We start from the raw sequence: 22,355 nt of genomic DNA on the forward strand, positions 1-22,355 counted from the left end.
ATAGGCTGAGGACAGGCGATAACTGTAATGGATCTATCCATGCGCACTGAACTGACATATATGGACAAGTTTGTAGCAACAAGACTGCTTGGGGTCCACTCTTACATTTCCTTCTCGTCCTGCAGAGTTTCACATTACTTATAACTGACAAAGAAGGGGATCACCTTGTCACCAAACTATATCAAGCGTGCTCGGTGCTAAAACCAGCTCTGGATCAGGGGGTTAGAAAAAAATGGGATGAAGATTTAGGTCAGTCACTGACGTATAAAGAATGGACTTGTTGCCTAGAGTAAATACAAAGGGTATCCCCCAACCAGAGTCACAAACTCCTTCACTTCAAGTTTGTGCATAGGGCGTACATTACACCGTGTCAGTTGAACAAATATGACCCCACTAGGCCATCCACATGCCTAAAATGCCGAGCGCTGGAGGCAGACTTTGCCATATGACCTAGGCATGCCCCCAGATAGCAATTTACTGGACTGACGTTTTCCAAACGATCTCTGATATGATAGCCACCCCTTTTCCTCCCTCTCCCATGTTTGCCTTGCTGGGAACAGTCAATACCATAACATTATTTTACAGATGATTCGTTGCTATAGCGCTGCTGCTAGCGAAAAGGGAAATTGCCGTGCACTGGGGAGCAAAAACCAGTCCAACAAAAGACATGTGGCTGCGTAGCATGTCATATTGTGATGCACAAACAGAAATGTATGCAACACTTCAGCCCCCAACCTTTTGTCCTAAAGACATCTGGCATATCTATCGCTGCTACCTGCGGCAGACACAATAACCATCCTTACACTCCTCCCAAGAACCTCAACCTCAACTAATTGACAGGGGACAAGTGCCCCCCTCCCCAATAGCCCCCAACACTCTTTTGGCACCCTAGGGCAGTATCTAGCCCGCGTGTTGCGCGCCAAGACAAGAACCCATTATAAAGGTGTGCGAATAATCGTGCTACAATTACCACCAGACAAAGTACTCCATTGCCCCATGGGACAAAGATGTTGTTTTTCTTTTTTCGTAAAAATATTCTCATGAGAGAGACCCTTCCCCCTTCCTTCCCTCCTTCTCCCCCTCACATAGGGACCTTTATTTGTGTTTGTTGTTTGATTTGAAATGCATGTCAATGTAGATGTTACTGAAAAGATATGTTTAGAACGCCACGGACGTTGCACATTGGGATGTGTTGTAATGTTTTGTTATTGCAAATACTTAAAAAGATTTAATTAAAAAAAAGAACTCTGACATCCGAGAAATTATTTATATTGAAAAACCACGAGAATTCAATACAGAGACTTAAAGCAACGATTATGCAGTGATGCGTGCAGTGAAGACAGGTGTGCATAAAAATGAAAGGGAATATATTGGCAAAAAACATTCAAGTCTCTCATTCTAAGTGAATTGTTCATATGTAACATCACAATTATTTGTTAACAACCCTATTTGTCAATGACGTTTTGATCCATAAAATAACTTATCATTATTAGGACTAGCTTAATTCGAGAGAAGTCCAAGCACACGGCCTAAAGAAAGAACAGAAGAGTGGTCTTTAGAAAAAAAAGCGGGGTAAACACACAGAGGGAAGTCTGCATACTTCTTTATGTTTGTCAGAGAGGTTTGATTTATACACGTTTGATAATCTTTTTTATTTCACTGTTTGATTTATTATTATTTTGAAACGATACCACTGTCTTGTTTGCTGGGCTTGCTTGTATACATAATAGCTCTAGCCTCTAGGTCGTTTATTTGGCAACTCATGTGGCATTTACACATGGATCAGAGACCAGCATTACAAGATGATGTTCTGTTTCTGCTGTTCCTGTTTTCCTTTATGGTTTTATTTTCTCTACTGCAAAGGGTCTCATATTTGAATGAGTGAGGTGCAACCATGCATGTTTTTAATATACCATTACGCATTACAGGTATAAGGCATACTTATCATGGCCACCCAAATGTCTGTTCTGAGTTTGTCACAAAATGTATCTTTTTGAAGGAAAATGCTCTGCAGCCCAATAAATCAACAAGCATTTACAATGCAATGGTCTCGGCATTGTTAAAGTTCGAGCTATTGGCATTGCTCATGACATTATTTTTATGTTTTTGTTTTTAAAACATTTAAAGAAACGGCATTGTTATTTACAATGTCAATAGCTTAATCACTCTCAAATGCGAGACCTATTGCATTTGCACCCACACACAGAGCCACACACACAAAGCCACCCACACACACAGAGCCACCCACACAGAGCCACTCACATAGAGCAACCCACACACAAATAGAGCCACCCACAGAGCCACCTACACACACACACAGTTACCCACACACAGACAGAGCCACCACAGTGAAAGTGAGTTAGTGAGATAGAAAGAGTGAGGTAGAGAGATAGAGTGAGTGATGTAGTGAGTTAGAGAGAGAGTGAAGTTGTGATATAGAGAGTGAGGTAGTGGGAGAGTGAGGTAGTGATCTTTTTAGAGAGAGAAGTAGTGAGATCGTGAGGTAGTGATATAGATAGAGGGGAGTAGTGATGTATAGAGAGTTATGTAGTGAGAGAGAGTGAGGTAGATAGAGAGTGACTTAGTGAAAGAGTGAGTTAGTGAGTGAGAGGTATTTTCTGATGTAGTAATATAGAAACAGTGAGTGATGTTGTGAGGTAGTGAGATAGAGAAAGATTGAGGTAGTGAAAGAGAGAGCCTTTATCATAAACAAATCAAATAGACATTGAACAGCGACAATAGTTGTGGAAGCCTCTTCAAAATGTAGGCTGTACTTAACATCTGCAACGTTTCAACTCGATCAAAAAACAAATTCTGAAGCCAAATGATGGATAGACAATCCCTGAAAAAGGACCTCACCACTCAAGATCTGAAGAGTTAAAACTGGGTGGACAAGCTGAGGGCAGAAATCCTTTTTTTTATTTTAATTTATATTTTGTTACTCGCAGACTATGTGGTTACATAATCCAGGTATGTATATTAAATCACTAGTGGTAGAATCAGTATTCCAAGATGATACGGACAACTTCCTGACAGGACCTCGCTCCGTGTGAGTGCACATTGGGTTTGGACGCAGCACTGCAGGAGTGTGGCAGGTAAATGAAGTGGCAGGAAGGGAAAGTGAGAGCGATTCCAGAAGGAGGGATAGTAAATTAAGAAGGAGAGGAGGAATCCAGACTAGCAGAATGACGGCCAGGAGAAAGTGACTGGGATTATAAAAGGGGAGCAGGCTGACAAGAGGAAAAAAATACAGGGGTGTATGTTGCAAAAAAACAACACAGCAAGACAATGAACCTCGACGAAGAAGCCCGGTGTGATGGAGGAGGGGGAGGAACGTGGAAATGATGGAGTTCTCTCGAGCCTCAATTTCAATACACAACAAAGGAAAAAGGAGTCGGGGTGGGGGGGGGGGTGGAATAACGCAGCATGCACCAAATCAGCAGTGTGAAACCTGCAGATGTTGGTGCTGCTGTGCCAAAGATAAACCTAACATTTGAGAAGCTTTAGAAATAGCCTTGCTCAGTGCAGTTTCTTCTGCAATTTTTGTGATCTATTAATTTAAAAAGTAAAAATGAGAACATTTCTAAAGTAGTGCTCGAAGCGTGACTGTAAATCACCCACACGTTTATTCTTTCATATAGTCTCATACTGATACAATTAATATGCTACACACACAGTGACTCTATACCAATGTATATATCTTCTGTACAAGATATGTATTACATCCGTTATTTATAGGTGTATGGTGCGATAAGTTACTAAGACCGGATATTCGATTTTGTGCCCCCAAAAAATACTGGTTCATACAAATACTATTTTGCAACTCTACTCTTAACCATGCAAATAATAAATTGCCGCTTTGAGAAAAATGTGACATAATCATAAATCGCCTGAAAATAACTAGTGGAATTAAAGTTCTCCAATTAAAAGGATGGTAAAGAAACTGCTCTGGAAGGAACAAGTACACGAAAAGGAAGTAAAGATATCTAATCGGAAGCACCAAATTATATTTACAATAAAGCCAACCAAATGTGAACAATACAACTCAAACGCGACTGCTGCTGTTTCTGTCCTAAACATCCCACGTGGGTATGGTTAGCAAATGAGTGTCTAAAGCAGTCCTGGCTTTCCTTTTGAAATCTATACTATCTAGTCAGATACCACTAAAACACGACATTTTTTTTTTGCATCTTTATATAGCGCGAACTCGACCCGAAGGTTTTGGAGCGCTTTACATAGCACCGTATTTACATTACACATTCAGGCACGGGGAGATTAAGTGATTTGCCCAGAATCACAGGATGTGGACGCGACCTCGAGGCTCGAACCCTGGTTTCCTGCACCAGGAGGCGGCAGCGCAGCCGACGGACCACATCCTCTCCCTATGACATGGTTGCGTTCAGGAGAAAGGGTGGTCACTCTACTCATGGGTATTTCATGGCGTTAAACAGCAGGGTGGTGCTAATCTCACCTGGTTTCTAACACCACGGTGGGTGGTTGCCATGAATCTGGTGGGATTCCCGCCATGGATTCACAAGGAGCAGAAAACCACCGCAGGGAACTCTATGGCTCCTGTATGTTCAGTGACGCCTCTCTTGGGTGCCAAGCCTCGGTTTGAAATCATTCACAGAGTCGAAACAATGTGTAAACTGTAGCACAAGAATGAGGGTGTTACCGGCAGACACCATTTCACGCAGTCACATCTTATGCGTTTCAGCAATCGTCAGTCAGCGGGGCGCCGCAGATCAGATCACCACAGGGTGGTGGATGAATGACAAGGGGCGTTTCACAAAGGGACGCGCACTCACACCTTGTAGCTCGCGCTACAGCACCCTCTTTGTGTGCTAAAGGGCCGTGGGAAGAATATATTACACCCGACCTCCAGTCACAAGATCGTGTTTCAATGCGTATAGAGTATAGGAAGGCGGCTATCAAATAGCCGTCAGATGTGAATGCGCCGCTCATCAGCACAGTGTTTGAAGTCGCGGTTTCTGCACCCCTCGTTTCATTTGATTATTTTCTGACATGTAGGGACTTGTTCGCTGAGCTTCTCTTGCACACACAAACGTGATCTGAATGGAACAATAACAACTGGAAAGCAATTGTTCTCAATAAAAATGCCTCAAAAGAAAGGCACAAAACGAGCGCATTATTTGCTTTAAAGGATAAAATAATGCAAGTACATAAAATAAAATGGAAGGGGCAGGCAACCCTGTACAGAATTTTTTTTAATCCCCTTTTTGCTTGACTCATAATTTTCTGTTGCATTTTATGTGTGAACAAATATATACATGACGTTGTGTGCAAAATATGGACACTCGTGAGTTGCTCACCGAAAACTTTTAAACGAGGCGTGTATTAAACATTGAGAAATGCGCTCAGTCCTTCTTTATGGCAGACACGCTGGTGAAAATGCCAGCAAAATGGCCACATTCGACTTAAAACAACACCGAGACTCGAACCTTACCAACTACACCAACCAAATCTTCCATGTCTCTGCTACCCAACAGGTTAACACAGCCCACCGCCATTTGTACCGAGCAAACAAAGTCCATGGTCGTTTAAAAACACATACGATAATTAAAACAAGGAGATCAGGTGAGGAAGCAACGCCGGGACACCACCGCCTTTCTCCGAGGCACAGCAGAAAATGCCTCGGAGAAAGGGAGTGTCCTTTTCGGATTGGGGGGCGTGTTTTGCTGTTGTCTCCTCCCTGAGACTTCTCGCAAAAAACACGCCCCCCGATCCGAAAAGGACGGGGCAGGATTAGAGTGACGGGACCTCTTCTCCAATGGCTGGCCAGCATTTACTAGGCCAGCCAATGGAGAACAGGGAAGAAGAGGGGCGGGTTCAAGCCCCTCTTCACCCAAGTCATTATGTCTCGCGAGCGAGACTGCGCAAGCGCAGCCATCGCTAGCCGAGACCTAAAAACTAAAGTAGAAAGCAACTCCCGGTAACTGTACATTGTGCATTAAGTCAGCGGCCATCTTGGAAATGATCTTGGACAAAATTGATGACGGATCAATAGGTCATGTTCTAAGACATTTAAAAAAAGTATTTTTATTTCTTGAAGCAAATATAAAGCTTTAATATGATAATTACAATCAAAGGAAAAAGCAAATGAAACCTGAGACTACACCATTTCATTAAAGTCTATCACTGTTTTTGGGGGGAGGGGGTACCAATATAATTATCACATTATTTAGAAATCGAAAGAGAGGGGGGAAGAACCAGGAAGGTACAAAACATGACAGATATCAGTTATTGTTAGGGAAGAAATAAAGGAAATGTTACAGGAAATGGAAAGAGATGATATTATCAAGCCAATGGAGGCTACAGAGTGGTTATTCCCTGAAAAGAGATTATATTATCAAACCAATGGAGGCCACAGAGTGGTTATTCCCTGTGGTGATCACAAAGAATATGGATAGCAAATTGAAGTTCTGTGTAGACCTTAGATTTTCTAATATGAGCATAGTAGTGGATAGTCATCTGTTACCAAACATTAATGAGATGCTGTTGTTATTAAATGGGGGTAAGTACTTCTCAAAGCTAGACTCGAGAAGTGCTTACCTCCAATGCAAACTGCATCCAAAGCACTTACAGCTTTCATAACTCCAGAAGGTGTATATCAGTTTTCAGGATTGCCGGTTGGGCTCACATCTGTTACCTGTTTGTTTCAAAGAATAATGTCTGAAGTTTTAGGAGATGTGAACAAAGTGGTTTCTGTTCAAGAGGACGTGTTAGTCTTATGTAGCACCTTTGAAGAGCACAATGTTGTGTTAAAGAAAGTGTTAGATATTTTAAGGAAAGCAGGCGCGACTTTAAGAAAAGATAAATGTCATATCCTAGTTGAGGAAGTTGAATATCTTGGTTACAGCATACCGGGTGCTAGTGTAAAACTTAAGAGGGATCTGGATGGGGCTATAAAAATGCATCAGCCCCATGAATAAAGATCCACCTAGGTCATTTATGGGCTTAGTTGAATACTACTACGATTTTTTATAGGGGTTTGCCGATATCAGTCAAGAGTTAAGAAAGTTGTTGAGAAAGGTGTAGACAATTTTTTGAAATGATCAACAACAAAACAAATTTAAAACTGTTAAGAACAGTATAGTGGATGCTGACATTTTTCTTCCATGTGACACAAACAACAAAACCTTTCTCACCATTGATGCCAGTGCTGTGGGTATTACTGCCACCATGTCTCAGTTCTATGGTGGCAAAGTAAAGACAATTGATTTCACTTCACACCCAAAAAAATAATCTGTCATTGTGCTTGGAGGGCTTCGTAAAGATATCTACAATCTTGTAAAAGCTTGCTCAAAGGTGTCGGTGAAATACTGGAGCAGCACAAGGCCATACAGGATCGATGCAAGGGTATGGCCCTCTCTAGTGAAAGAGAAGTTGTGCTGCTCTCTTATGCTTGCAGTGTGGCCCCATTTGCCGTAGGGCAGCAGTTCGTTGCCGCTTAGGCCTGGTATTGTCTTGTTTTATAACGGACTCGAGCCATGACTATTAAAGGTATGTTGCATTTGTAATTCATATTGACTGCTTTGTAACTCCTGTGCTTTCAATAACGTTAGCTATAGATATCTTAATTAAGTACTAGTACCACCTTATTGTGCCTGATAGCAACACATTTTCATAAATATGTTTTTTGACCTGAAGGTTCAGTAATAGTTGTTTAAAATAAGTACAATGAAGCATTATTGTGGTCAAATTCTCTGTGACCCTTCCACCTGTTACGTTCTTCTTACTCTTCCTTACTGGAAGGCCGAGCACCAAACATTTTTATAACTAGACTAAACATAACATGATAAATGTATAAAACTTGATTGTAAGGATGATTTTGTTTCCTTTCCGTTCTCGATATTTGTATCTTAAACTACCTCTTTTCCTATCTTCCTTTCTGCCTTTGACCTTCGATGCCCAGTGTTTTCTTGCCCCTCTCTCTCTTTTTTTCTCCACTCCCACACCCATAATGATCCTTTTAATCTATATTTTTTCTCTCTTATATTTCTCTTTCTCACAATATATTAATTTGGCTTGGTCTGGATACCGACTCATCTTTCCTTGCCAACATCTATAGAAACATATTAGTCACTTGCTTTCTCCGTGATTGCATTCTAATCCTTTTCTCTCCTTCTCCCACACTTCTCTGTCCTACTCTCCTGTCTCTTCTGCCTTGTCCACCCTCCTCTGTTTTATTGTCACCGGCTAATTTCCTATCTTTCTTCCAGTCTCAGTGTCTCCATCTTTCTCTCTTTCACTTACCTTTCTTTCTCATTCTCTCACTCGTTCGCTTTTCTGTCCCTCTCTCTCATTCTTATAACTATATCACTCTTTTGTGCTCTGACTCTTCTGCCGCCTTTCCTCATTGTCTCATCAGATCTTTCACCCTCTCTTGCGTTCTATGTCTTCCTCTCTTCCTCTTTCTGACTCTTTCCCTAACTCTTTCTTACTCTGTTTTCCTCATCCCTTTCTTTAGGTCTCTCTCTGTCCTTTTCACTCTCTACATCTCCCTTTTCCACAGTTTCTCTGTCTCTCGTTGTCTCTTTGTCTCTTTCTTCCTCAGTTGGTCTTCACTCTTTCTTGCTGTCTTTCTCTAGCTCTCTTTTTACCTGTAACCTTCTATCTCTTCTTCACCCTTTCTCTCGCTCTCTCTCTTTTACTCTCTCTGTCCCTTTCGTTTTCCTTTTCTCTTCTACTATCCTTCTCTACTCTCTCCGAAAATCAATTTTTCATGTCTCTTTTCTCTAGCTTTATGTGACTTATCTTCCTCTTACCAGGTCAATGATCACCACTCAGAAGAGTACAATGCTCATCAGCTCTACCTCCGTAAACTCCTGCCAAATTCCTGAGGACAAATCCAATGAGGCCAATTTTTCCCAAAATTCCTTGATGTCAAGTTTCCACAGTGGAAGCAGCAGAAACAGCAGGAGCATGGAGGGTGCAAATGAAGCCTGGCAGACCTCCCCAGAACCCAAGATATCATCGCTATTGTCTCTGTTCTACCTTATCTTGCTCACCTTCTCTGGGAGCGCCATCCTGCTGTCAGAGATCCACCATCACAGCCTCCAAAGCCGGAACATCCATGGCTTCCTCATCCTGCTCATGCTTACGTCCTCCGGCTGGATGCTCTGGTTCGGATGGCTCTCCTCCAAGAACAAAAAGCGTAAAATGCACCAAGACCCTCATGCAGGAGCCAGCTGGTTGAAAGGTATGGATGCTTCCACACTTCAGAGTTTGCACTGATTTTCTTTTTGAGTTTGTTAAGAGTGAGCTGGTCCTAGATGAATACCATTTATTTAGAAAATAACACTGACAGAGAAACTGACGCCTAGTAAAGTGTGAGCAGGCATTGAATAAAAGGCACATGGAAAGGTCACAATGCATTTTATCCAACAGCACCTGCAAAAGAGTGTCGGATATCAAAGCCATAAATATGTCAGCAAGGCCCTTTTCTTCAGAGGTTGTTAAAATTAGTCTAATCTTTTGCAGGAAAATCAGTAGCAGATCAGTAACCTATTCAGTATTTCAGTTGCAGCCATTAATATGGTTTGTCCAATGTCAGTAGTCACAGGGGAAATGGACAGAACAGCTCACGCCCCATCAAAAATGTTATCCATTTATTTGAAGTCAGAAAACATATGGTCCTGTGTCCACTCATCTTGCCAGATGTGTTAAGTGGCCTATGTTGCAGGTGGGTCCTGCTAACACCCAGAAATGATCCATCTCTTCGAGGACTCTGCTGAGGGTAGTGACTGTCCCTCTATTTATCCCTTTAGCAGTGCCCAGGTTAAACTCTTCCCATCAAAAACCTCATTAATCTCTTGGAATATTGTAGGACTCAAGGCAAAGCTGATAATTCCTTATTTGTGCCATTTTATCGATAACTTTGATATATGTTTCTTTCAAGAAACTTGGTGTGCAGACCCTGCACGTAGACCAGGTTTCTGACGTATTTCATCCCGGCAAAGCCAAGAAAAGGGGTGAGGCCTGCAGGTGGATTGGCCACATGGGTTAAGTCCTCCTTGAAGTGCAAAATTCGACAATTGAAAACAAATAGTTAGGACTTATTAGGTATTGAAGTAAGTTGTGGCAGAAGGTTTATTGTGCCACTTTTTAATATCAATGCGGGAGGGGAAATGGGTGGGGCTGCCTCGACAACTATTCAATCTCTGTAAGCCTTCTTGAATAGACAACAGTCTGGGGTTAATCTGATTCTTACTGGTGATTTCAACACCACATTTGAGCCCCTTGATTGGGATGAATTTGAAATCACTGCAGAGGAGGAAGAAAGATGGGCGACCCCCCAATTGGAGGTTGCCCTGGTTAAGAGATGGGTATGGGCTGCCCTCCAGCTGAAGGTGCTCACTATTGAATTTTGCATACGAGCGACAAATGGGAGGACCAAATCTGACCATAAGGGGGCATATATGTTTGACAACTTAGATCTTAAAAGTTGAACTGACTATGTAATGGTTGATCTGAAACTGTGGCACCTAGACAATGACATGACTGTACTAGAGAGTGATCATAACCCTTTATGCCTCACGATAGAGGATTTATTTAATAAGTTTCGGTTTGATTGCTCAACTCTTACTAGAACTAGGAACACTGAACATACAGCAGATAAACGCCACCTAAAATGGCGGCAAATTAGGGAGAAAGCTGAACTTTTAGCTACCATAAAGATGCTGCTGTAGATTTCTGCCTAGATTATTGTATTGCAGAGATGTAACCAAGGATAAACACAAGGTTACTGAGAGGCACACAGAGGTCTTTGAGGATCTTGCTTATCAGTTTGTAGCTCCATGTGTAAGTAAAAAGTTGGCCCATAGTGGATGGAATGCTGGTTCCATAGCGAGTGTAGAAAGCTAAGACGGATATTAGCTGAGGCCATAAAAGTAAAATAAACTCTCCTCTGATAGCATCCATCAGGAAATTGTATATGTGCATGCATGTATGATTTTTGGTTTTGGAGATTAGGGGCCAGAGGAGAGCATCCAGCAGGATTTGAGCCTCAGAATCATGTCCCTTCACTTTTCACCCCTATATTACATGAGATGATCCTAATGCTTCCTTGTAGTAGAAAGAGTAAATAATTCTATTCCCAGGGGGAACCATGATAAGTTCCACTCCACAAAGGCGGGAGTGCTTCCTCCACCTAGCTGCAGTCCTCTCTGTAACGTGTCATCTCATTTCGGGGTTGTAAATAGTAAGCATTACCAAACAACGGGCATTCAAGCTACTAAGGTTTGCCACCAGCATGCGGGCTGGTGCGGATGTTCTTTTACAATAGTCGTGGATGCTTGTGCAGCTCTGATTGTTACGTCACTACGTCCGAATTCCAGACGCGTTCAATAACAGTTTTGCGCTAACCGCCTTCAAAAAGTCTATGAGTAGACGAAACACGTGTTGCCCATTGGCAGATTCCATGCTGGAAGTAATAAGAACAGAATAAAATCACCAAGTTGAAGTATCGGACTGTTGTGGACTTTGTATATTTCAGACAAAGACAATTTTTGATTTCATCAAAAGACACTATTCGTTAAGTGACGTATATCTGGCATATGATATTTGGAATGTCTTTACTCATCCAGTACTCTGGGTGATTACGAATACTACAGGGTGTGCTCAGTAGGGCTCTCTATGTCTTCAAGTTTGTATAGACGTTAGTTCACTAATGTGTTAATAGCATCCTTTGGTAGTAGGTGCAATTGAGCCAAGGAAGCAGCCCAATTTAACTACAATAAGCAAAAAGAATTGATTCACACAATATTACTGTATGCTCTGAAACTTTTCAGCTATTGATTTTGCGGTAATTCTCCTGACCGGGAACAACTACTACCAATCTATTTTTAGCATTCCAGTAGATGTCTACCTCCATGATATAGATGTATGGACAAATTACATATTAGTTCTTGTAAACAAGATAGCTGTGAGAGCTCCTATTCCGGCATCGTGGCAGGGAGCGGAGGTGGTTCCAGTGTATACAAAGGGGGATAGGAGCTTGCCAGCCTATAATAGGCCTATTCGCTTAAGTGACTGCCTACAAAAAAAATCTTTTGCCGAATGGTACTAGTAAAGATCCAACATTGGGTAGAAAATAATGGCATTATAAGCCTGTTGAAAGCAGGTTTTTAGACTCAAGATATCAACAATAGATCAGGTCTTCAGATTTTCCATAATGTACTAGAAGACGGTCTTGATGGGCAAAGGTGACCTGTATGTCGCCTTTATCGATCTTAAATCTGCTTTTGATTTGATACTGTGTTCAAGGCTATGGTCAGTTTTGAAAGAAATGGAGATGCCTCCTGACATATTATCCTTGCTGGTTAGACTACACAATAACAACTTTGCCCAGGTTTGGTGGGGCACGCAGGGACAACGAATTGAAAAACCTCCAGTGTTAAAGGGCATCCGGCAGGGATGAGTACTGGCTCCTACTTTATTTTCTTTATAAGTAAATGGTCTGGTACACTACCTCTTAAAAACTGAGGATGATGCCCCATCCATGGCATATGGCAAGATACCACTATTGTTGTTTGCGGAGGACACTTTGTAGATTTCTAAAACCTCTAGCCAGCTTTAGTGATTTTTGTTTGCAGCATGGTTTAGAGATAAATTGATGGCATTCAACCATTGTAAGAAGTTTAAGGATGAGCTATCTCCGAGGAGCGATCTACTGGAACAGGTGGACTCATTTACATATCTGAGCATTACATTTTCACCAAACTTATCTTGGGGCCAACACATTGATGTTATAACCATAAAGCATAGACAGAGATCTGGTGTAATCTTAAAAGAATAGCGTGACTCTCATACTAGGCCTATTGCACCTGCTTTGAAAATCTATGAAGCAAAAGTTCAAGTAGCTGCTTTGTCAGGCGCCGAGCTCTGGGGGTATGGCGACATTACAAGTCTGGCAAAATCTGAGACAAATTCATAAGAGAACTGGCTTTGATCCCAATTAGCACACCTCTATATCCTATATTTATGGATTTGGGCATGAAAGAAATAACTCTCAAAGCCCATTTGTGACCTATCCTATACCGGCGTGGGATCTGTTTCACTCCAGAGTTGGCGCATTATGCAGGGGCCTTAGATGAGCTAATCAAGCTGGATAAAGCCAACAAAGTCCCATGGCTGATCTAAGTAAAGCAGCTACTCAATGGGTGTGCTGAAAATACATTATTGGGCCTCATCCCTACTGCATGATGAGCATATGGCTGGGAATGAAACGCTGTCGAATTCTTAATTTTTAAGTCCACGTATGCACTAGAGCAGTCTTGGGATTTGGTCACTGTTCCATCTGATACAAAGCTTTACCATCAGTTTCGAGCTGGTACACTCCCTGCCAAGGCGTTCACTGCGAAATGGAAAGGTTTGTCTAGTGAATATTGTCCATTTTGTGCAGGCCTAAAAGATACCATCCCGCATGTGTTATTTGTGTGGTCTGCGTATACTAGGTTTCTTTCTTTCTGGATTGCACCAGTGTGCATGCTGCTGGGCACCCCAAGTCATTTGATTTCATTAAGAATACTACATACAGACCCATCTCCTTTGTATGTTTATGCAGTTGCAAAACTCTTGTTCTTGATGTGGGCAAAAAGGAGGGCCATTATTGCTGCTAAGAGATTTTAAGGTTTATTAAGTAGTGTACACTTTTATAATGATTTTTAATCGTACTTTTATTGTGTGAATTTTGTTTTAGCAAATTTTATTGTTATGTAAGATTGATTCTGTAAATAAGGACGTGGATAGGTTGTTTACTGTGATTATCGTGATAACTTTATTATGTCTGTGCATGAACTGTATTTATTTATTGTTCTCTTTTATGGCTTAAGTCCAGATAAAGTTATTTTGAATTGATTTGCAGTTAACATAATATTTTAAACCTATACATCACTTCAAATAACGTGCTTCTCTTGGCTCTCCCTTATTGCACTTTGTGGGCAACCTCAATCTCTTTATTTTAATTGAAAACCCCCAATAACTGCACGTTCTTACATTCCACAGGGGGCTTGGCACTTTTTGCACTTGCCACATTGGTGTTGGATTGCCTGACCCTTGGATTCTACCATGAACTTCAGCACTGCATGTCAGTCCTCATCACTGCATTTCCTATTGTCCAAGCTGTCTTCACAGTCATACAGGTGAGGACCCATCCGTGATAAGCACTAAAGATCAGTAACGCTCTCTTGATGTACATTATGAGCATCAGTCCACCTCACTCCTCCTGCGGGTGCGGGAGTATCGGGTACATTGAGGGAGGTGTCAGTCAAATCCTTTGCCCATTTGCCCTTGAGCAGTCTCATTCCTAGAGTCATTTGCCCTTGAGTAGTCTCATTCCTAGAGTAATTTGCCCTTGAGCAGTCTCATTCCTAGAGTCATTTGCCCTTGTGCAGTCTCATTCCTAGAGTCATTTGCCCTTGAGCAGTCTCATTCCTAGAGTCATTTGCCCTTGAGTAGTCTCATTCCTAGAGTAATTTGCCCTTGAGCAGTCTCATTCCTAGAGTCACTTGCCCTTGAGCAGTCTCATTCCTAGAGTCATTTGCCCTTGAGCAGTCTCATTCCTAGAGTCATTTGCCCTTGAGCAGTCTCATTCCTAGAGTCATTTGCCCTTGAGCAGTCTCATTCCTAGAGTCATTTGCCCTTGAGCAGTCTCATTGCTTGTAGAGTCATCATCCGGCTTTGGCTGCTCAGTTTTTGCTGTTTACCCACCACGCCATTGTTAATCCAGAACCTGATGTCCTCTGCAACTCAGCAGATGACACCTTTGTTGCCAGATTGCCTAAGAAATCTTTTTCTCGTGTGTCTTCGGAATACTGGTCCATCAAACAATTCAGCTGAAGAGTTTTCTGACATGGGTCAGCGTGCTTCAGAAGACCTTTGGAAACGTCTTAACTTAATTAGTAGTTTACCAATTTAACACATACCAAAAGTTGAATCTAAAGTGAAACATTTGGTGCATAAGGATCTTGAATAAGAAAGGACGTCCAGACGAAAACTTTTATGTGCAAAGATGCACACAGGCATAGAGATACAATTTGACTGTTATTAATCATTTAATAATTCCTACATTGCTTATTTTTTTTTTAAACACATTTTGAATGATTACATCATTTTTCCCGGCCTTGGCACAGGGTAATTTTCTGATTGTAGTGCCTTTAGGAACTTCAGAAATGCAACAATGTCAATTTTGAATTTACATGCAAGATGCTGTAATGTTTTATAGAAACTGCTTGGTGATGAGTGGATGTTTATAAAAATGTTACATAAATAATTAAGGTATTATTTAGCCCTGGAGGATGGTTTCTAGAAATCCAAGTTTTCAAGGGCTGAACAGCTCTTCATGGGGATAATTTTCTTTCTTTTATTTGATGTTTTTTAATATAGCATCTCCAAACCACAAATGGTGAAAGAGTGCTTTACAGCACGGGTTCATTGAGAGGACTAACATATTAGAACAACTACTGTAGGTGGTGTGAATCTGCATTATAAGTAAACTAGTGAGGCAACTTGAGACACACATTTGTTATGCTTGCATTGAGAGCCAGTGGCGTGAATACAGTATTCTAAATCCAGTTAGTCACTGCTACTACTTAACAGCAGTGGAAACGTGAAAGTTGTTTTCCACAGCTAAGACATCACCAGGGAACTGCTTGCTTCTCTGGTGTTTTCCCACTTTGCCTGGCTCTCCAGAGGCCCCGGTAATGCAGTGGAATGGTGCATGGTAGTCTCACCCTCCTTCTCCCACCTCTACTGGGTCTACACAGACGCCAGGGAGAATGCAGACCCGCTCGCTATCATCTCTCCTGAGGGTCTCTGCACCTGCACTGGAAGTGAATGCCAAGGTGACATGGCTCACTAAGGGCCGGCGTCACTGTGGCTGAGAGCGGGGAGCTGAGAGAAGGAACAGAGGGTGGTGGGTGTAGAAAGCCGGGCTTAAAGAACTAGGGATCAGGGGCGGCTCCTCCATGTGGGCGGAGGAGCGTCGCTAAAATCCACTGCTTTCTCACAGTGCGAGAAGCAGAAACATAAAATGGTATTATGAATACCATTTTATGTTTCTGCTTCTCGCACTGCAAGAAAGCAGAAGTGATTGCTTGGGTGGCAGGCAGGTGGGCGGTCGTGCTGCAGGGCAGGGAGGAGTGGCTTTCCCACTGTTGTGGACGCTGACTGTTTGGTCAGCCCCAGGGCGACCAAACCAGTCATACGCACTCTCTGTTTTCTCCATGTAGGCCGACCAAACCAGTCATACACACTCTCTGTTTTCTCCATATAGGCTGCATGCAGCCTTCATGGAGAAAATGGCCTCCCCATAGACGCCTGTGCCGTCAGAGTTCCAGCCAATCACAACGCTGCCATTGCAGCATTGTGATTGGCTTAGAGGAGGAGTGGGAGGCTGCCTGCTTCATGGAACTCAGAGGGACACGACTCGGGACCGGACTGGGCAGGCGAGGTACATTTTGCATATTTTATTTTAATTAACCCTCTCTCTTCCCGCGCGACCGCCTCCCCGTGTGACCCCCCCCCACCAGCGAGTCATGCCGGCTGCGACTGCTAGAGATGCTTTTTAATATTGCAATAGGGTGTGGGAGGGTAAATATTCTTCGGTGTGGGGTGTTAGTGGTTTAGGAAGTATCTGGAACTGAGAACACACCCGTTGCCGAACCAGACCATAGCATACTCGCTTGAGGTCAAGGGATTTATGGTGCGGCCAAGAAAACTCTTCCCTCGTGATTCAGCATGTTCTAACTACGGATCACCTTAATATAGGTGTTACCTTTACTTGTGGAACATGCCACATAATTTTGATTGAGGATACCAAGGATACCTTTTCAATTGACCAGCCGGGTCGGAATTAGAACCTGCGGAGTGATCATTGGATAAAAACACATATATACGGAATACAGCACTGAAGAAGTCGAGGGACATTTCCCATTGCGACGAAACACCTGTTGGCTGGATGCTCTTTGTGATTGATTGAATAAAGACAAGAAACAGATTTGATTGGACTTTGTTGAAAATTGTGCTCTAATCACTTGATGAACTTTCATAAACAAATCATAACATGTGCATAGGACTTTGGTTCAGGGTGTGGGAGGTTGTTTCAGTTTGGGTAGTTGGAAGTACGACGGGTTTAATATTGGAATGTGTATATAAAGGTGTTTCAAAGGTGGTGCAAGAGGGTGGCAGGAAGTGAAGTACTCTTATTTATATTAATATTGGGATGGGGAAGGTATTTTGGAGGTTGTAAGATGCAATTATTTTGTGTATTTTCGAGGGGGAGTGGATGGTGGGGGGTGGCTGACAGGATACCAGGTTAATTTGTTTTATAATACATTGAGAGGCAGGGGGCTGAAAGAGGAATGGCATATTGTGCATGGCTTCCCACTGGGTCCTCTTCCACTGCTCAACTGACACCCTTGGATCAGTTGCTCAGGTGAAGAGGATTGCAGGGTGTTTATAACATGAAACTTTAGATGTGCAGCTGTTAATAATGTGGTTGTTCACCTCAGGGTACACAAGCGACATCATATACTTCACTCTTGATTCCCGATGTCTCTTGAAACCTGTCAGTGTAAAATTACCCCATTATTAACACCTACCTACAGAATTCTATAAGTGGTCAGTAGTTGGACTTAATAAGGCACATAAAAGAATAAAAGATACATATGTTTGAAGTCGACAGCAGTTGTACATTTATAATCAACAGCAGTCCAACAATTCAGTATGTGAATCATACATGTGTGTATATATATATATATATGTGATCAAGGCCTTTCGTAGGCTGAAACGCGTCATGCAGGCATTGCTGTTCTAATGAAAATAAATTAAATTTCTCACCCGCATCCTGGGTCAGCGTTCGTTTGTTCCTGGTCTCCTTTGGATTTTTGGTGCACAGAAGCGCTTGAAACGAAAAACTCCGTAATATATATATATATATATATTATCTACTGGCGGTCGCCAGTAGATAGTTATAGTTAGGAACGTGTTTCCATAGGAAATCTCAAAATTCTATTTTGAATAACTTTGGCGCCGGTTGACGAATCCTCGCGAAATTTTCAAAACTAATGTGGCGCTCCGCTCAGCTCCTACCCTGAAAGTCTCGGGGGGATTCGTCAAGTGGGGGCCAAGAAAAAAGGGGGTCTCAAAACGCGTTTTCCCCATGCATTTTCCAATAGGACCTTTAGTCGAAGGTACAGCCCGAACGGCTGAACAGAATTACTTGAAATTTGGCAAAGAGGTAGTCCTCAGGTCAGGCATGTGCCTTTTGCATATATGGTGTCAATCTGTTCAGTAGTTCCTGAGAAAATTGCATTTAAAAGCACATACATATCTATAGCCGCGCACCGTGCGCGGAGGGTGCGCGGACGGTGCGCGAGCGTAATTCTGATTGGTAGATTCATGACAGTCAACATTCGAATCGGTCGAAATCAGGAAGTGTCGGCCGCCATTTTGTGTGTTGTGTGTGTGACAGGGAAAAAGAAAGGTGGAGAACGTGAAAAGCTGGCAGGGTAGAGAGTTCCTGACCCCCTAGCCTTTGTCAGGGGGTCCCTGAAGGACCACGAAGGGTGAAAAAAACATTTTTTTTTTTTTTTTAATCGGGGGTGCGCGCACCCCCGGCCGCCATTTTGAGTTTTAGAGGTAGAAGAGAGCTAAAAACACAAGTGGAGAACGTGAAAAGGGGGCAGGGTAGAGAGTCCCTGACCCCCTAGGCCTTCTCATGGGGACCATGAAAGACCTCTTAGGTCTCAAAAAATAAATAAATAAATAAATAAATAAAATATCGCGGGGTGTGGCAAAAAAACATAAAAAAAATAGATTAAAAAATCAAGTTTAAGTGTTTAGATGTTGGTTGGCTCTAAAAAGAGCCGTTGTGTTCATTGAGTGTTTTTTGGTACCTACAAGTAAGTACCGATGCAGAGTCTAAAGTGCAAGAGGAAGACTCTGTTGCCTTCATCTGTGAAATGAACACCGTCTCCTCTATAAATGCCTTGCATGTTGTAACACAAGTTGTTGTGGTATATAGAACCCATACCATAGTCTCTGAGGAAAGCAGAAACAGACTTATTGACGTGCTTTCTTGCTTTGTCAATCTGCGGACAATATTGGTTGGACCAGTTCCACTTTTGCCTTTGGCATATATTAGAATATACAAAGGTAGTTTGTGGAAAAAGTGACATCAATTGCACAAAGGTGTCCTTAACAAGCATTTCCAGACCTACCCCAGTTAAAGTGCCTAGGTCATTTCCACCACAGTGCACAATTATAAGGTCAGGCTGTGGAAGATGTAGAAAGGATTTCACCAAAGGCATTAATTGGTGCCACTTTAACCCTCTCTGACCAATCCATTTAATGTCTACATTTGGCAAATCAAGGTCTTTGAAAATACCTCTTTTTTCTGAATACTTTTCACTCCAGAAGACATAGGTATGACCTACAATCCACACTGTGAACATCTTTCAAGGAGATCTGGATGCACTCAGAAGGTGTCTTTCAGTAGAATGGCAATATGAAAAGAAAGATAGTTGTAAAATGGAGGCTTACATTCTTTTTTTTTAATAAAAAGAACTCATTGGCTGTTTCACACCATTCTACACTAAAAACTAGGCTGTATGTTTAAATTTTAAAAAGCATGTTTTGTATTGGTTCAGAAAAATGTGTTCCCACAGAACATTACTTTGGATTTGCTGTTAGGTTTGAAAAGTCAAGCACTCTTGCTCTTTGGATTCATTGTGTGCTGAACTTCTGACCTCTCTGCTCACACCAGTGTTCCATGACCTGTTGCTATGGTAGAAGGCAGAAGTCATGTTGGGGGTAGGGATCATTTGGAAAGGGTTGAAATGTTCAACCAATAGAAATGTGTGTTTCCATTTGAAAAAATGTGGGCAGCACTGTGATTTGAAGTTAACATGTATATGTGTGAAAAAAGAGAGGGAAACATTGCCATTTACTGGTTCTGCTGAGAGGTGTACAGTTCAGAGATTCTGGTTCTGATAATCTGCTGTGTGAGTGCCACATTTCTTTCTCAACTAACTACTTTTAAAGGTGAGTTATGAATTTGAGAGGAGATGTATGTGGTGCATTTTGATAAAAAGAAAATGTAAATGAGATTCTTGTTTTAAAGTTGTGTTTTACATTTTATGTTTTGGAAGATATTTAACTGCCTTGAACTTGTCAGATATTATGGAGTATGTCTTAACCATAAGTAAAGGTGTACTGGTATCACCCAGGAATATTGTTTTCTGCCTAGAATCACACCATGAGTCTGTGTGCACAAAGGAATTGTTGTCAGAGATTTAACTTGTGGTGGTCTGGTTCTGTAAGACTTGCATTCGTAGGAAAGGGGCAGCTTGTTTTGTTGAAGTGTGATGGCTAGCATTCAGCACAAATCAATATCTCACAAAAGAGAGGCAAATGCTAACACATTTGAAAACAACAGGGTAGATTTTCCTTCCACTCCTGCCATGGGTGAGGTAGATCCTACATGTTCAAAACTGCAATTAACCCTTACACCACATGTACTCATACATACATCTGTGCAGTCTTCATGCAGTTCTGCAAGCGTCCATGCAGATCTCTCTTGCACCTGACAATACACAGTCTCCAGAAGCACGCTCTTATCACACAGGCAGTAGCTTCTCCTGCACTCCCATGCTAAGTATTCAGCACTGTGTGGTATTTTAGATAGTAGTGTGTAACGCTAACACATTCAATGTCACCAAGGCTCATTTCCTTTGCTCTAGTCTAATCACTCACTCAGGTTCCACATGCTCATGCTCTCAAGTAGCTGTTAGGACATGTGCTATTTTCTGCCTCTCTAAACTATAAGGAAAATGTGTCAGGCTCTTACAGTATTTATCACTTGCAAAACCACAGCCCCCTTTTCCTTCTGTGCCCTCCCCGCTCCCGCCTCCCAGCTGCTCCTCCCTCCCTCCCACTTGGCCCTAAATGGCGACCGCGCGGCGCAGGTGAGTGTGACCTGCTCTCAGGACACCCCCGCGCCGCACGGCCACCAGCTGTTGTGTGTGCATCTCGCCCCGCTGCTGCCCGCAGCCTTGCTGAGCCTGCCTCGCCGATCCCGCCCCCCGCCGTATTTGCGTGTACTGTTGATTATATTTTGTTTCCTTTTTGTTTTTCCTGCATCTTGTTAATCTTGTTTTTGTTTCCCATTTGCTGTTCTTGCTTTTTTGTTATTGCCTGTGCTGTTGTACTGTCTCTCTGCCCCCCTGTGCCTGCCCGCCCCGCTCCCCGCTTCCCGCTGCCGTGCTAGCGGCCACGCCCCCTTTTCCTTCTGTGCCCTCCCCGCTCCCGCCTCCCAGCTGCTCCTCCCTCCCTCCCACTTGGCCATAAATGGCGACCGCGTGGCGCAGGTGAGTGTGACCTGCTCTCAGGACACCCCCGCGCCGCACGGCCACCAGCTGTTGTGTGTGCAACTCGCTCCGCTGCTGCCCGCAGCCTCGCTGAGCCTGCCTCGCCGATCCTGCCCCCCGCCGTATTTGCGTGTACTGTTGATTATATTTTGTTTCCTTTTTGTTTTTCCTGCATCTTGTTAATCTTGTTTTTGTTTCCCATTTGCTGTTCTTGCTTTTTTGTTATTGCCTGTGCTGTTGTACTGTCTCTCTGCCCCCCTGTGCCTGCCCGCCCCGCTCCCCGCTTCCCGCCGCTGTGCTAGCAGCCACACCCCCTTTTCCTTATGTGCCCTCCCCGCTCCCGCCTCCCAGCTGCTCCTCCCTCCCTCCCACTTGGCCATAAATTGCGACCGCGCGGGGCAGGTGAGTGTGACCTGCTCTCAGGACACCCCCGCGCCACATGGCCACCAGCTGTTGTGTGTGCAACTCGCCCTGCTGCTGCCCGCAGCCTCGCTGAGCCTGCCTCGCCGATCCCGCCCACCGCCGTATTTGCGTGTAATGTTGATTATATTTTGTTTCCTTTTTGTTTTTCCTGCATCTTGTTAATCTTGTTTTTCTTTCCCATTTGCTGTTCTTGCTTTTTTGTTATTGCCTGTGCTGTTGTACTGTCTATCTGCCCCCCTGTGCCTGCCCGCCCCGCTCCCCGCTCCCCGCTTCCTGCCGCCGTGCTAGCGGCCACGCCCCCTTTTCCTTCTGTGCCCTCCCCGCTCCCGCCTCCCAGCTGCTCCTCCCTCCCTCCCACTTGGCCATAAATGGCGACCGTGCGGCGCAGGTGAGTGTGACCTACTCTCAGGACACCCCCGCGCCGCACAGCCACCAGCTGTTGTGTGTGCAACTCGCCCCGCTGCTGCCCGCAGCCTCGCTGAGCCTGCCTCGCCGATCCCGCCCCCCGCCGTATTTGCGTGTACTGTTGATTATATTTTG

The 22,355-nt window shown here is 43.2% G+C and overlaps 1 protein-coding gene across 1 annotated transcript in view; it reads left to right on the plus strand.

Annotated features, from left to right (window-relative positions):
* Window positions 1–22,355, plus strand: part of LOC146867644 (proton channel OTOP2-like) — a 97,429-nt gene that overhangs the window by 21,194 nt on the left and 53,880 nt on the right. The window contains exons 2-3 of the mRNA XM_085615027.1: window positions 8,793–9,223; window positions 14,029–14,165. Coding sequence (XP_085471153.1) covers window positions 8,797–9,223; window positions 14,029–14,165 — 564 coding nt within the window. The 5' untranslated portion in view covers window positions 8,793–8,796. The remainder of the gene's footprint in view (window positions 1–8,792; window positions 9,224–14,028; window positions 14,166–22,355) is intronic.

The sequence above is a fragment of the Triturus cristatus genome, chromosome 1_2 (assembly GCF_964204655.1).
Source record: "Triturus cristatus chromosome 1_2, aTriCri1.1, whole genome shotgun sequence".
In the NCBI taxonomy this organism is placed as follows: Eukaryota; Metazoa; Chordata; class Amphibia; order Caudata; family Salamandridae; genus Triturus; species Triturus cristatus.